Below are 17,359 nucleotides of genomic sequence, written 5' to 3'. Positions count from 1 at the left end.
TTGCAGCTTTAACGCCCACAGCCTTAAGCTGAGACTTATGGCACTACTTCAACCCCCTAAGCATAACAGCTAATTCTCTAAACCAAGAACTACAGTGATCTTCAGCTAGAATTGATAAGAGCCTTGGTCAAAATGTCCATCATACACTTATGCAAACCCTTAATCCACAACGCTTAACATTATGAACATGAATCAAAATTGCTATTCTCATGCTACAGACAAAAAACTGAGCAAGTATTTCAGCTAAGGCCACGTTTTGAATCAACAGCAAAATTAACATGCATATTAAACTAAGCCGTTAGTCCTGCAGTGTAAGTCCATAGAAAAAGCATTTGTAACCATACCATAGGAAAAGAAAATATGACATAGAATGAAGCTTTCAACAGGCTGGCATTAATGCCAGAATCAGTCTACATAACTGCTAATACACTGATTATACAAACAAAAAGTAAACACGAATACATAACTTAGCGCATTCTAGATCTCAGTGAATGATGAACCTGTTTTTACATGATTAAGTTTTACGGGATGGTTCTGAAAATAAAGTTTTTAAAGAACAGATAAACACAAAGGTTTGAAAAGTGATAACGTCAAGCCAAACACTTTCTTTTTGAGATGGACTGAGAATCTGGAAAAGGAGGAATTTCCCTTTCTCAACTCTGAGGTTCTTTTCTCAGCCAGTATAATATATAATTAATATTTTTCCATGTTAGAGAACATTGCAAGTATTTCTCCTGAAAGGTCCTCAAAGTGAAATTACTGCCACCTGCCGATCATTTGGAGAAGAAAAAAAAGCTATTTAGTTGAAGACTTGCATAATAGTTACCTTGCAAACACAGTACCACTTCCACCAGGAAACGTGTAAGGATGCTGTTTGCGGAATACATGACCCACTCTGCTGCAAGGGATGATTTCTAGGCTCCCACCACACTGCCAAACTCGGAATGAGATCTCTGCAATGAATACATGAGCTAAAGACCAACATCTCAAATAGCATACTACAAAATTTCAGCATTTTGATTACAGAGGAAACTCTTATTGGCTATCTCTGAGAAGACCAGTAAGATAGTTTTCAGAAAAAGTTTTGCACAAACAAGGGCATATCTGAGCATTCTACTTTACTATTCTGCAAACTCAGAAGAAATAGCCATATTAACTTAGAAGCAAAACTGTCTACCTTCTCTTTCCTGAGGTTATCAGCATCCTCCGAATTCATAAACCATGCTATAATTTGGCAGAATAAGTCAGGTCCATACGCACTTCTAATGTGTTTTAGCTGAAGGATATATAGGAGTAGATACACTTAGATAAATTAATGAACTAGCTTATAACAAAAAGTTACTCAGCTAATGATGGAATAACTCGATAGACAAATTCAGGCCCGCTCTTCTTACAGCGGATAATCAAAGCATGGGACTGACAGTGGAAGGAGTTACTTTGAGTCAGTCTTGATTTGACTAGGGATGTGACCTCTTCTACAAACTGAATACTATGGACAGTACACCCCTAAATCAAGCTGGTGAGCTGACCTTGCAAGTGAAGGACAAGATCTAGAAACGTTTCTGCACGCTTCTCAACTTAGACCTTTGTCAGGAGAAGTCATCTAGCACTGACAGAAAGCTTTGCTTGATCACTCTGAAAAAGCACAACAAGAAGGGGGCTCCTGGCAGCATTGATCCCCTTGCTCCGCCTGGAGTGTGGCATCAGCCACCAGTTGCTGAGTGCTACTCTTAGTTCTAAGCCTCCTCACAATCATTCAGTATCTTTCTACAGCTAAAAAAATTCCCATATATTAAACTGCTCCAGTGTCTAGTTTTAGTACATAGTAAGTGCCATTCCTCCCCCAAAAACCCTCCTTACACTCGCACGAAAAGTGATTTAAAAAAAAAAAAAAGCATCACTTCAAAAATTAAAAGGAGCAAAAATAAATTAAAGGTTAGAGTAGAGAACACGTCCTCCGGATGGTCTGTCCAGAGAAAGAAGAGGTGCAGACATTTCAAATGTTGACAGTGAGTTAGCTGCCTTTCTTCTGAATGGTCTTTGCTTTTACAAGGATCATTTCCTACTTGTTCTACTTCAATGATCATGTCAGTAGCATCAGAGCCAATTAGGCATATTCATGTATTCAAGATCTGTAGATAGATGATCTTCCAAAAATACTAATGACAATAATATTGTCTTTGCCTCATGGCCTTGGCTTTCCAGTTGAATGAACATGGGACAATCAGCAAAAGCAGTTTCTAAAGCAACTAAGCAGGACATCCTCTCCATACATTTTTCACAGCAGTGACTTCATTGTTCTTTTTATGTTATTTTGAACATAGAACAACAAAAATTGGGAATTGCAATGACTGTTCCAACAGTTTTAATTAAACGAGCCATTAAGCAAAAATGCATACTATTACACCTCTCAATAAGAGATTTACTCCTGTTATAGCATTTCACTGATGCAGAAGGTACGGTGGCACTCTCACTAACTTGAGCAAAATTTGTAAGAAAACCCTAGATTTTCAAATTAGATCCAAACCTTTTAATAATTCATCCAGTTTTCCAGTGAACTCCGATCTTCCTAGGCTTAAAAAAAGCACTTGTAAAAATTCTCAGAACTGGAGTTTCTGAATTCAAGAAAAGACTGAACATACCTTAACACATGCTTGATGCACAAAATAGAAATCAGTCACATTTCACAAGGATGACAAAATGCAACACCTTGGTACTATACAGCATCATGGTAAGAGCTGTCTCTTGGCTAACTGAGAATTTAAACTGTAGGCAAATTAGTGCAGGCCCATCTTGGAATTGCTAAAGTCAAGTCTACGCTCACATGTGAACTAAAATATCATTTAATCATCATTCTGTACATGCTCCAAGGAAAAATGTTAAGTTTTAAAAAGTATAAGCAGAATGCTTAGAATTATTTTGCAAGTCCATCTGGCAGATTATTTGCACGTAGCGCCAAGCCTCCAGTCCAAGATATGCTTGAGAATAAACAGATCATGTAAGTGTGTATAGCACATTTTAAACTGCGTATCAAGTTTCTGGTATCTAGTAAATGTTTCATTTATTGCCAATTAAATCATAGGTCATTTGATTTGTATTCTTCGTTTTCAGTTAGTCTGGAGCAGCTATGAACGAATCACTAGCTGTCTACTATACGGACTGCCTTTGCACTTTTCGGGAGCGAGCAGAGAAAAGGCACCTGAAGTTTCTATCTCCTTCTCCTGGAGGGGGAACAGAATGCAGCAGGAGCAACATAAACAGCTTTTTGCATGCAGACTTCTCACCCTCAGTGAGTAGCTGTTACTTGTGCCCTGTCCTTCTATCAAGGCCTTAATTATCAAAGCACGAAAGCAGCTGCAAAGTTCTCAGAAAGAATTCAGAGGGTCTGCTCAAGTATACACTTATAGGCGATCAAAGATTTAAGGGCTCTAGTAGCAAAAGATATTCTCAGACTGAACATATGGCAAAAACAGTTTATCTAAAGAATTTTTATTTTTTTAGAAGTCCTAGAAACAATTGATATTCATAGAAATACAATTTAACAATGTACAGTCCATTAGTGAGATGAACAGAAACCCAGAAAATAACTTGTTCAGATTATTCTAAGGGGCTTTTGAGTATTGCATAGGAAGGTCAGAGAGAGGACTGTAAGAGGGTCTCTTCCACCATTTATGTTCCTTACCTAAATATTGTTTCTGTGTCTCCACATGTAGAAACGTGCCGTTTACAACGGACATTTTACTGCAGTCCAAGCGTATGCTTAGTGCACATATTTCAGGAATTAAAAAAACCTCACTGATTTTTAGGAGTTCAAGGTATCTTAGGATTTTACAGCTAGCTTGTCCAATAAGGAAGTTTTAAACCCTTATAACTTGCTTCTAAAACACACTATTTAAAAAACTTCTGAGATATACCTATGCCTTGAAAAACTAAACTAATGATAGACTGAAAGTTGTAAACAGTTAGCATAGTTCTGTTCACCCAAAACCTTTTTTCTTTTAATAGGAGTACATCAGCCTGAGCTGAAGAAAAGTTTTTGCAATATGTAATATAAAGAGCCAAAACCCCCTCTAAAGCCAAATTTAATCACGAGGCCAAAGGAGAACAGGCTAAAGCACAAGTTTTATCAGTCTCCTCTCTCCCTCTCCCAAACCCTGCTCCCAAACATCTGAAAATAAGGAATTACAACAAAAATGCCTTCTCAACCATAACTACCTTGTGAGACTACAATAGGGGTATAAAATAAAAACAAACATTAAGCTTATGTGCCAAACAGTATAGCAGAATCAAGATAAAAAAATAATTCTTCAGGTCAACTACGTTTTAATTGATTTCTTAAAGTGTGGGTAAGAAGATTAAATCCATGAACTCCTGTATTCTGCTTTATAGGATTAAGTCTCAGCAACATCTTAAAATATCCCTTAAAAAACGGCAGCATTTAAACATTATTGCATTTAAATCAGTATAATTAGAAAAGGGTGCGACTTTCAAAGACGACTGTGTTTTTGAACGCAATTTTCTATCCTGTAATTTTTCTATTTTACTTGCCAGCTTTCATGAAAAAAACTGAACTGCACAACGAACAAATACTTTTGTTTCTCCATATTAACATGCAAGTCCTACCTTATTCTAATTCTCCCTTTGAAAAAAATACGCGTTTTGCCAATAATTGACCTTAAGTTTTAACTCCTGTTTAATCCCTTTTTGCCCAAAATCATGAAGCCCATGAATCCACGACAGTAAACAAAGATATAACTTTCTTTCCAAAATGATCCAAAGGTAAGTGATATACATACCTAGGTTTTCTCCACCCCAAACATCCATCATCATGTCATACTTCCCTAGTTCTTCAAAGTAGGATTTGTCCATCACAAATAACCCCCCAGCGATCATGGGTGTCCTAAACAGACAAGAAAAGTTAAATTGAATGTTTAGAGAAGCGTAAATTGGCAGATAACTATTATTTGGATCTCAAGGTTAATACCTCCTAGAGAAGCTTGCAGTGTTTTTGAAGGCAGCTAATTTTGCATCTATTTTTTCCTCAAATACTATCTGCATGCCACATCACAACATTTCTACGGTACGTACAGCATTATGACAACGTTCAGCTTTTGAAGCAGCTTCCAAATCCACATTTGGTTCTCAAGTTCCTTATATAAAAGGTGGCAATTTGTGCCAAGAGCACAACATTAAAACTGATGCTGTATTTTTAGCCCTCAAAACATACCTACTTCAAACACAAAACAATATCTACTTAAGTAGACTATTTACCCTTGACTAACGTCCTTTGAAGTCAACTTTTCTTTTTTAATACTCCATTTGTTTCTCATACTGCTATACAAATAATGAATGGGAGAAGTCTCAATATTCTGGAAGGCTATAGTAAAAATCCATTTTCATACCTGAAGAAAATTTTCTACTTCATTTAGTCACAAATTATTCAGTCCTGGACTCATATCTGGTCCTAAATCTATGTCAAGCTTAATAATAAATATATAGTTGCTATATTTTGATGCACATACAATTTACATCAAAATATAAGTGTAACAAACTGGGAAGGTGATTTAAAGAAAAAGACCACCAATATTGTTTTCCTGAGGAAAATACTTTGCATATTATAAGCTCTAATACTGGAAAATGGACACTGGGACGGTACTAATTGAATCAATGAGCTTCTTCTATTCAAAAAGTTACAGTTTTATCTTTCAAGAGGAGAAGCGGTGGTGCAGACATACTTTATGGGAGCAACGGGGTTTCCTTGTCGTGCTCTTCTTTGCTCTGGTGTCATGTAATCCCACTTGAACACCAGGTTCCAATCGAAGCCTTCAAGAAGAAAACGTCAGAGAAGACAGAATGTTAAAAAATAAGGTTGTTGTTCAATTGGGAATAATATCACATTGACCGAAATTACTGGGAACTGTAATTTAAATTAGAAATAAATCAAATATTTAAACTTATACAAACTTCTGAGGAGAAAACAAACGAGTAAGATGCCAGATGAAGGGAAAAGCCGCTGCATACAGCAACAGAGAAGTAATCAAGCGGAAAATAACTGATTTCTATTGCTGCCACCTATTACACATTTAAGAAACCTAGTCAACAACATGGTTGAGAGACCAAAAGTCTTATATGAATCCAGTGTCCCATATGCTTAAGTCAGAAAGATCATCATATGAAAATCTTTCATCCATTTTAATTGCTCTTAATAGCCTCTGTTGTACAATTACATTTCAAACCTTATCAAGTGAGCACGTATTTTTGTTTACGCAAACTTTCTACAGCACTCTCTGTGTTCCTCTCTATAAGCAGGAGCTCTCTATCAAAGATCGCAACAGGTTATGGTACTCTCAACTTCTCATTAACATTTTACTTCATCCTTCTTCCCTACTGTTAAAACGTTTTCTTCCCTTACATATGTACACATGCGTGCATGCACACACAAACAGTTGGTCTGGTACTTTTGAGAGTTAAGCACAGAACAACGTAAGGATAGCCAGAATAGCCAGGACCAGCGGGCCATCTACAGCAGCGTGCTGCCCGACAACGGTCAGAACTAGCTCCCTCTGGCAACACCACGAGAAACCTAGCAGGTATAACGTGGACTTTCTATAAGAAAACACTTTTTCTTAATAGGTTTTGACCTGGCCTACGCCCTTAAGCACGGGCATCTTTGAAAAGATGTATAGCTAGCAAGTCAGCCTTACATAGGTTGCCTGCTGCCAAAAGCATTTAGATCCTATGAGGTCATGTAATGAACAATTCCCAGATTTCTGTTGCACAGATGTCAATAGTTTCCTTTCTCCAGCATTAAAGGTAAAGCAATTACTTTCTGGGGAAGCAGGAAAAAAAAGATAAGCTAAACAGTTATAGCCCTATGAACAGCTTGTCTGCATAGTAGGGACTGGTTTGGATAGTCAAAAATTAAAAAATTTCCATTTTAACCCACAAGATATTTATATGACACAATAGAGAAGTTATCCTGAACAGTCCTTATAACGTACATGCCAACTCTTTCTCCTATAAAGTCTGAATATTTAAATAGCCTTTCATTACTACAATATAGTATTTTATGCAACACTCAAACTCCAAGCAGCTAAACAATAAAATGGCTGCAATTGATAGTAGTCTAAAACCTCCAGCATGAAAAGTAAAATGAACTCCAATATTTCCAGCCTATTAGAAAGCCTCATCTCATTCTACGTACCCAGCAAAATTACTTGCATCTGGGAAGACTTGGAAGGAGGAAAAAAAAAAAAAAACACAACACACACACACACTGCTCTGGAGCACAAGTGGTAGAGAGATAAAGTTACATACGCTATTGTGAACACAAGGGGTCTCTTTTGGAGCACAGCACAGTATTGCAAAACTCAGAACAAGTGTACAAATTGTCTACCCATAAAAACTGTTTTCCTTCTCTGTTTTCACTGACTCTGGGGAAAGAAATCTGCACTCAGTGAGATAGTATCAGTAACTCTGTAAAAGGAGTATTTTTAAACATAAGTGCATACCCAATGTGAAATTCTATTAAGCGTAAACTCCATGATGTGGCATATCCTGTTATTAGATATCAGTTAACTACAGTTTATTCCAGTAGAGTGTTTCTCAGAGAAGAAATACTTCTGCAGCCCTTCCAAGTTTTATTACACGAGAGCACAGATTCAGTAGTGACCAGAGCTCAGAATTTTTTCAGCCCTGTCCTCTTAAAAAAGTTTGCCGAATTTGCTAGACTGCTTGTCTTGGGTGATTAAGTCCATTCAAAACAGACAAGGCACAAATGCTGTCCCAGCTGTCTCAACTTTCCATGCTTCAGCCACACAGATACTGATCTGAGGCTGAAAGCATAGTTTGATTTCCATGTTTAGATTTGGCCTCAGAGAAAGTGTCCCACGATGCCAAATGCAGTAGTGCTTTTAATGTGGTGATCTGTCCTCTGGGAACTGGAAGGGAATATATTATGCACATTTCAGCAGACCTCCAAATAGCTTGAAAATTGGTATGTGCAAAATTTCTATTGTTAAAACTAAAAAAAAAGACAGCTTCTCACTCCTCAATCCAAAAGTATAAAGGCTCCTGGATTTTAAAGAATCTATTTCTATTGTCTACAGGGGGAGGGGGAAGAGCACTAAAAAGTAAAGAAATTTGGGAAACATAGCTCAATAGATGAAGGCTAAAAAGCAGCCTTCATCAAGTGAAAAACTATCTTTTCCCACCCTGGCTGGGAAGAATTACAGAGCATGAATCCCCACAAGAACCAATTTAAGGTTTCAGTGAAAGAATTGCTTGCTCCTCATACTGTAGACAATAGCAGAAGCCATGTAACAGTACAGAGATTTCCATCCAATCCATTCATTATGCTGCAAGTCCTGAAGACCTTCAGGATTTAATAAAGCTGGCACACATAGATAATAACATGGAATTATATGTTAGCATAGTGTAAGTACATCCACTGTAGGTGTTATTTGTATTAGTGAATGAAATAGTTCAGTTCAGGTAATTACTGACTGCAGAGCATTAATTAAAAGGTTAGAGAACCTCTCACCTCCAGATCACTGGCTGGAATTTGAAACATATGCAACGTTGTGTGAATATACATTCGAGTAAACTAGGATTAAAATTTGGTAGCCAATTAAGGACTGGTATGTCAAGGACTGAATGGGCTTGAACAGCTTGAAACTCATTCCTCACTCAAGAGAGCCCATCCAGACAGAGTTGAAACACTGCAGGAACAGTACTCAGTAATTTCTATACTGTTGTTCATCTTGTATCTGTTACACAGACACTTCAGTTTCCAGAGTTATGGGAACAATTATTTAAAGATGGTTGGGGGGAAGAGAAGAGATCTGTTTTAAATGCCAGCTGCCTGCGAACAGTGAAAAAACAGTTAACATACTTGCCACAAGTATGAGTTTTGGCATTTGGGCTTCTGTTTGGGCCGCCACTCCCCTTTTGGGAGATGGAAAGAAGAGGAAGGAGAATTTTTTGAGGGTGGAGGTGGAGGGGGTTGCACAGAACTTTTTACTATTTGCTGTCAATAGTTTACATTAACTAGACACAGTAGAACTGTAGCACTTTTAAACAGAATTTAAGAAATAAATTTTGTAATGGTGAAAATATAACCACTACAGATTTTCAAGGTCACATTGTATTCTATCCATGATTAGAGATCATGACTGCTAAAAACATTTTAAACACATTCCAAGGCTTTTTGCTTATTTAGAAGAGTGTGTTTTTTTTTTTTTTTAAAAGCAAACTGGCATCTTGAAAAAATCTCATAGGCACTGCATTGCTGATGGGCTTCTAACTAGCGAAGAATTAAGACTGCTTTACCTAAAAAGCAAATGATAAACTCTGGCCACAAGCTGCTTCTGACATGTATACACAACCCTACAGACATTACCAATGTGCAAGGCTCACACCAATCAAAGGGCAGTATAAACTTCTAAGGGTTAGTCTAACAACGCGAAACTGTTTTAAAGCAGAGGACAATAAGGCCAATTTCAAATCCAAAGAACTGGCCGTTACAGCTTCAACTAAATACGTGAAAGGGAAGAACAGTATGTTAATTGCCCATTCCACAACTGCAGTGATTATGAGCTTTGATTCTTGATGCTTTCTTTCTATTTGTATTCCAGTACAGGTACATACCGCCTTTTAAATCAGCTGACGCCCCCACGTACTGGAAGTTGTCCATATTAATTACATCAATAATAGGAGACACAACTCTGGTCTTGTCCTAAAATAGATATTAAAAAGTAATATTGAAATAATGAAATCAATATATAAGGATTCAGGCAGGATGAGATGTTGAACAGTTCATCAGGATTTCATTAACACTTCTTCCCCAACTTTTCTTACTTTTCACTTATGGCCCTAAAGAGCCACCCACGGAGAATTGCTCACCATTGCCTCAGAAAGCAGAAGCAATAGCTTACAGCTGTGAAACCTCTTTCTAGTCTAGACTACTTTTCTAGTAGTAATCCCCCTCTTGTGACTTGTTCTTGAAGGAGACAGCAAACTTATACTTCAAAAGGCTGTTAAGCAAGCAGCACTTCCATTCTAACTTTTAAAACCAGCCCAAAGAGAAGTAGTAGGTAAGCAGTTTGTATTTTCACAGCAAATCTCTAGCTACCCGGTGCACTGCAATTTTCAACTTTTAAGGAACGTTTATGCCTTTCTTTAATTAGAAGAGCATTAGGTTAAAGCTAATTCATTCCACACTAGAAAAATCACACTCCACAATCAGATATTTAGATAGAGACCCTACAAAGCCAAAACAAACAAAAACCCCCATAGTCTTAAACTAATGAATGCTATTAATCTCTGGCTGCCAATATTCCAGTGGTACAGACACCACATTTGTCTGCCTGAACGTGGTATTAGTATACTACGAGCAATATGTTAGTTACACAAGCTGATATTTTTGCAAAAATAATTTTAAGGAAGGGGGGGAAAATCTTTCCAACAATTCCACACACATCCATTAGAATCACAAAGCATCAGTACTTCAAAAAAAAAAAGAAAAAAAAAAGACTTATCTCATGATATTACAAATGCAATATCACAGTTAGGCCAGTCCGTTTTCTCTTCCTGAAGTATTTCTTCAAGAGAGAGTTACATTTGTATATTGAAGCACAGCAGTTTGATTCAAAAACTGGTGGTTTGACCAAACACTGACAAAACCTTACTAGAGTTCAAAATAAGTTTCACAGAACTTCGAGCTCCAAGGTCACATCATTCAGAGAGCACAGATGACTTCAGAATACTACAGCACATTCCTTATAGTCACAGAATTGTTGATAACAAACAGGAAATATTTTGATAATTCTGTTATAGAGAAACAGTTCTCATGATTAAAAATTTGCCAGCCTAAATCTTGTCATTTTCAGAACCGATTTCATAAATAAGTCTTCAAATAACAGTACATATAGTCTAGAGAGTGGCTCAGCAATCTACCTCCCTTGCTGATCAGTACTATACAGAATGGATCCGTACCAAATTGGTATCAGAATAGTTTAGGCTCACAACAAGAGACTTGAAAGCAACTCCTTTAGTCAAAAGGCTTTAGGTTGGTCCAATTAAGATATTAGAAGTGCTTGTTTTCATTTACTGAACCTTAACTAAGTTGACATTGACTTTAGTATGCCTGAATTAGATATTTCACACATGCTAGGTCATTTTGTTTAACTGAGCAAAAGGTCACTAACTTTTTAATTAGGCAAAAGGAGATTCCCAGTTGTGTCTCCAGCTAAAAACTCAATCTATTCCTTGATTTCTACATTCCTTTTAAGCATCATTTCAGCTATACCATATGGGCCAAGTATATGTCTCTACAAGGGACGCACTATAACGCGGCACGCAACGCCTAAATCAGGCCTTCTACTAAGTATTGCTTGGTCTAAAGCAAACTAGAAAAACATAGGGACAGGCAAAAAAAGATCAACCTATCCTGTTCCCCTAACCAATCACATCTTTAGCTCACACTCCTGTTAGCCATAGCCTCATGTCTAGATGTGTATAATGCCAGGCCCATGGCTTTACTGGCAGTGGTTTATTTGGGAGGTAACTATGATTTTCTACACCTTAACTGCAAAGCACCATATATATGCTTAAGTGTCCTCCTTAAAGCATTTCAGGTTCACCCATGACATGCTTTTATACAGAACATGTCTAAATACAGTGACAGAATTAAGAAACACCTCTACTTATGAGACAGAAGATACCCAACCTATCCTGTAATTTACAATACACACATCAGCAAGTGATATAGAAGTGAAACAACTTTTTTTGCTAGTTCTTTCCTCAAAAAAGTTCTAGTTATTTCCTCAGGGGTTTTCCCAATAACTTTTTCTGGCAGCAATCTTTGTTCTCTCAGATGGTTCTACTTGGCACAGCTGAACCTGGTGGTAAAAGCTGTCCAAGAAGCCAGCTGTCACATTAGTCAGAGCTTCGGTTAGGCTTCAACTTATCTCCACTACATACAACACTCAGCAAACAGGCAGCATGTTCTGTATCTACATGTTTGAGATTTCCCCAGGCCACTGCTAGTTCTGATCAGTTCTACCAGTATCAGTGCACACTAGCAACATTTGCTATGCGATACAGATTATTCTGAGCATTAGCAGTTATTTGTCTGACACAAATACCCAGGTTGTGACTATTCAGTTCGATGTGCAACCCACGCTTTTTTGTCCTAGGAACATGCCGCTCCTTCCATGATTTCCAATGATGGATACGTTCAGCAAAGCTGATGAAATATTTGCATATTCTTAAGCTGATGCTTTGCAGAGCTCTATGAAGTAGTTAATGCAGACAGAGCACTAAAAAGAGCGTGCAGTCTCCCTTGTACAGGGGTTTCAAAACCATTCATTGAAAATACTAAAAAGCAACTGCTCCTTTTAAATTGCCCTAAAGAAAGAAAGTTATTTACCTGTAGTGTTATTATGATAGAAAGCTGATATGCATTTTGGAAAACAAAACACAAGCAGAAAGGAATTCTTGATTTTGTAGTCTCCCACTTTATTCTGAAGGTTTTAGGTCATAATTCATAAGGGAACACTACTGAAAAAAATACATGCTTTCTGGTGAAAACAGTGGAGAGAAACAGTCTGCAAATACTGCAAGCATCTGGTACTTGGAAATTTGTAGCTTACTATTTCACTTTAATATTCAGGAAGGAGGTTACATAGGCTCTAGAGTGTTAGACTACCATTATATATTATTCTCATAAACTATCAGAATTATCCTCAAGATTCTGCATACAATGCTTTATCTTGAAATCTCCAAAAATCTCTAGGCACTTCAAAGATTAAGCTTCACAATATGCAGAAGAAAATATGAATATTTTCCTTTGAGTACTGTGCCAACTAAAAGTGACTCATTCAAGGTCACCAAGTGACACAGATACAGAAAGAGAAATGCACATGTCATTCCTTAATCTTAGTCCTTTCTTCTAAAACCTTGTTTAAACATATCCTCCAAAAGTGATACAAGATTTACAACTGCACTGTGAAAACAGATAGGGAGTGAAATTATGCACCAGGCATGTTCCACCCTTACAATATATCAGTTACATAAGAAAAAATTAAAATTAGAAGTTGTATCAAAGTGATTAGAAATAGGAAATAGAAAATGCCAAATAGAAAAAATATTCAGGAAATAACTAGGAGTTACTAAAATTTTCATGACTCTGTAATTTTTGATTATTATGTTGACATTTAGGGGGGTGCAAAGGCTTAAAATATGCCGATTCCTGGTTTAATCAGCCCTAACCAGCGTAAATTAAGAAAACTTCTTTCTGGAGGGCATAAAAGGCAGCCTTAGGGAATTTGACAGACAGCCATTCTGCCAGAGGGAGCAGGCACATCAGCTCCAGTTACACATGTATCAGTACATTCTGAACTCTGAAATAAGTACTTTTTAAATGCATGCTTTTAATGCTTTAAGCTTTTTCTCAAATTGCTGAAGAGAAATCCCTGGTACTGTCAAACTCTTCTAGGAATGCTGAGAAAGCATGGTTAATAGACACTTATTAGGGAACCATCTTAAAGAAGAAAATTGTGGGGTGGATCATCATTCAACTGAAAAGAATCTCGATGCCTCAGGTGCTCCTAACACAAGCGAGGGGTCAAAGATGTAGCTTTATAAAGTTATGGTTACAGCACATCCAGTATTATATTGCAGAACTGACTGCATTCAGATTGTGTTTCTAGAAGATATGCCTTTTTTTAAAACCACACAGAAAATCACATAAGCAAGCTCCCAAAACTTCCAGATAATTCAATGCCAAGTGGGCAGTTCTAGAGCTTGAAAAATTTTCCACCAAATACAGAACAGATATAGCAAGAGCATCAAAAAACACTACACTTCTTATAGTAGCCCTGACCTGAAGTAGTTAGTTTGAGTCCGGAGAGGAAGTGATTTTTATGTATATTCAGCTTCTAGCCACTGAAACCATCAAGAAAATGCTTCCAATTAACATCAAATGGCATAGTCTGCACTGTGAGCAAAATCAATTCATGTTACTAAAATAACAAAGAATATCCATCTACGACATATAAACAATATGCAGTCCCTAATCACTTGAACAAGCAGAAAGTTTAGAGGCTCTTTTATCAAACCCTATATCTGGCTGGCTGGGAAGGTTCCCTTTCCAAAAAAGGGCAAAAATATCATTGTTATTTCTATCTAAAAGTAAACTGGAATTCCACATCAATTATTTAACAGTATATAAAGCTAAGAGTGCAAAACTATGTTCATACAGCTGAAAACTATTCAATGGCACACATGTGATTAGTGTGTATCAGGGTGACAATTGCAAGGAACAAGTTTTGAAGGACTTAACTACTTCTGTGCTGCTAAGAGTAGCTACTGCACAAGGCAAAACATGGAACCAGGTTCTCCCACCAAGTACACCACATGCAATGCTGGATCTTCATCAACTTGCCAGCATTTTAACAAAAGGTTTTACATTCTTTTATGATAAGTAAAAAATTTTTCAGATTTCACATCAGTTTTAGAGAACTAAACGAGTATGCCCTCGGGGAGGAAAAAACAAAAACAAAAAAAACAACACAAACCACACACACTAGAGTGGAGTCAGGGTAAAGGGCAAGATCTGTCCTACTGAAAGGAGAGCTGTATTGATCCTGAACCTACCAATCTCTTTAGTTTCTCAGGTAGGTAGATACCTCAAACCATTTACAGAAATAGGCTTGCAAACAGTTCCCAAACCTTGGGCCAGCTAGTGGCTTCGGAAAAAGCATTCTCCACTTCCAGCTGAATATGAAGAGAGAGATATATATACACACACACACACGTGTGTACACAAATACATCTACATAAAAAATTATTTCAAGTCTGTTTTGCTGGTTAAGTTGTATAGAAACTCCCTCAACTCTTCTGAAGTTTACACCATTTTAAACAGACAGAAAAATATATTAAAAAAGTTACGTTAATCATACTTGAAGTGCTCTGTAGGCTCTAGGCACCTTAATAGTGTCCAGGTTTGAGCCAACTGAAGCTATTTCTCTTCCAGAACAGAATTTTAATTGCTAGTGTGTCTGGCTATTTGTCATATTCCTGGAACACACAGTGAAATATCACAGAACCAAACAAAAAAGCAAAACCAGTCACCAGCTGGTAGCTGCTGCATTGGTATATGGAAGACATTGCATTTCCTAAGGGGAGAAAAAAAAAAAAAAGCTAAGGAAAGCGTGTAGAGGATAAGGGAGGAACTGAACATTGACAAGACAGGGTAGCTTAGTAAAGCCATTTCAAAAGAAATCCTTCTGAGTCTAAATTAAATCAAAAAAGGAAAGTTTACTGGAAAAGAACACAATTAAGGAAAAAAATCTCCTGTCTTGAGTGTTCCACAGTGCTTTCTGAAGTTGCACTTGATTCACTTTTCACTTCAATAGTTTTCTCTGGAGAAAGTTAACAAATACAACCAACCCATCGGCAGTGCTGTCTATTGCTTTTCAGGGACACAGACTAAGCACCATTTTGGTAGAAGCTGAGATCCCACGGTCCCTGTTAATTTCCATGGGAATTTTAGTTTCACAGTCCAACCCCTCTCCCATTTTCTGACTGAATCTCAACCAGGCATAAATATTCAGGTAAACAGAATTACATTGCCATGATATTGGTTGAGGAAAAGCATGCTTTGCTCTGCAGATTTTCAAAATTTGCTGAGAAGGTCCCTAAAGATTCAAGAAACATTTTAGTTACTTGGAAGACAAGTGTCCAAACTTTATGCTCCTATATTCATGGATTAAATGAACAAAAAGTGGGTTTTAATCACAGAACACTTGGAACATCTCCATCATCTCATTTCAGAGGAAAAAGTCTTGAAGATGCATAAAGTTAATGTAGTACATACTAGACTGCTTTAAAATTTAAAAGCTATTCCTTCAAAAAATTACTTTAGAAGAACTCTTTACTAACCTCAGCTACTCTTTCCAAAAGCGGTTCCAGCCAGTGTTCATTGCATTCACAGTGACTATCCAGGAAGGTCAGTACTTTTGCCTGTGCTGCATCTGCCCCTCTGACACGGGAGCGCATCAAGCCTGAGAAATGAAGAATAAGAAAGTTTTAGTACTTATGGGAGGAAAACAATCAACAGTAATGAGACAAACTACCACATAAGTTAGCCATAAATTATATTACTTTAACTCAGTCAGGACATAAGCACACGAGTTGTGTTCTAAAAAACAGATGCCAGTTAACAATTCAGTGAAACGACTTCAGAATAAAAAGCCATCAAGCTTCTAAATTACTGCCCCCTAGTCCATGGGTCTCGTTAAGACTTAAGGAGGATTTAAGCATTTTTTTCAAAACAATGATACACTAGTGCAACTGGACCTCTATTATGATAAATGTCATTTACATCGACAAGTGTTATCCACCATCTGTCCTGAAAACACACACTTTCATTTTGTCAGAAACATATCCACAGCAGGAGATAGCCTAGTAGAGTCGAAGTGGTACTAACAAAAGGATTACTATTGGGTGAACTTAAAGAAGTCTTTTTTTAAAGATCAAGCTACAACAGGACTGACTAAAATACTATCAATTAACTTGCCATCCCTGCCCCCTTCCACCCTCCTCCCCCAAATAAACAGGTCATTAGAGGAAAAGTCTGTCCATTCTTCCCTCAGCTCCTTCTGGAAGGGCTAGAATCATTTCAAACCGTGCTATGTTTATTCATTTCCAAGAGCCTGCTCCCCTCTTTCAGCCTTTTTCCTGTTTCTCATAATTCTCTTTTATTTTTTTTTCTTTAAATTTTTTTTATTTTTAATTTATTTTTATTTTTATTTATTTTTTTTAAACCTTCCTGGGTAAGATTTCTTTAAGAGGAACCTTTTGGTAAAGCCCGAAGGTGCTCCTCTTCTCTACAACTCCCTCAAAGGCAGTGCCCCTCATGGATTCATCTCATTTCTTTCCTTCCTTCCCTTTTAATATATGCTCCTTTAATGACCTCAGCAGCCCTTACAGTTCCTTGCTACATTTAAACACATCCAACCATGTCCTTCAATACAGAAATAGCCAACTTGCTCTTCTCCCTTTGCAAATTTCCTCCCTACTTTTCTCTGCGACCGCCCACAACTCATTGACTTTACCATCACTCAAAATCAAAGGAATTACTTAATTTATCTTTCTACATTAGTTCCCACCAAATCTGGTTTCTTCTAACCCCTTTTCTTTCCATCCTTGTTACCAAAACTGCAAAATATGACTCCAAACAATACAAGAAGCTTAAGAAAAAAAGGCTACAGACTTGTTTGCTCCGTCTGGCATTCAGCAACCAAAAAACTGCTTCTCAAGGTCCTTGTATGAGTCCTTACTACAATGTGAGCGC

General features: G+C 37.3%; 1 protein-coding gene across 1 annotated transcript in view; it reads right to left on the bottom strand.

The window, feature by feature from the left end:
* The window catches only part of GALNT2 (polypeptide N-acetylgalactosaminyltransferase 2), a 103,165-nt gene that overhangs the window by 14,695 nt on the left and 71,111 nt on the right, over window positions 1–17,359 (bottom strand). The window contains exons 7-11 of the mRNA XM_068939050.1: window positions 15,946–16,067; window positions 9,649–9,736; window positions 5,736–5,823; window positions 4,797–4,900; window positions 827–953 (exon numbers count right to left, since the gene is read on the bottom strand). Of these exons, the coding sequence (XP_068795151.1) occupies window positions 827–953; window positions 4,797–4,900; window positions 5,736–5,823; window positions 9,649–9,736; window positions 15,946–16,067 (529 nt within the window). The remainder of the gene's footprint in view (window positions 1–826; window positions 954–4,796; window positions 4,901–5,735; window positions 5,824–9,648; window positions 9,737–15,945; window positions 16,068–17,359) is intronic.

This window comes from Struthio camelus, chromosome 3, assembly GCF_040807025.1.
Source record: "Struthio camelus isolate bStrCam1 chromosome 3, bStrCam1.hap1, whole genome shotgun sequence".
Lineage (NCBI taxonomy): Eukaryota > Metazoa > Chordata > Aves > Struthioniformes > Struthionidae > Struthio > Struthio camelus.
Note: the sequence above shows the minus strand (reverse complement) of the source record. Positions and strands in the feature narration are given on the sequence as shown.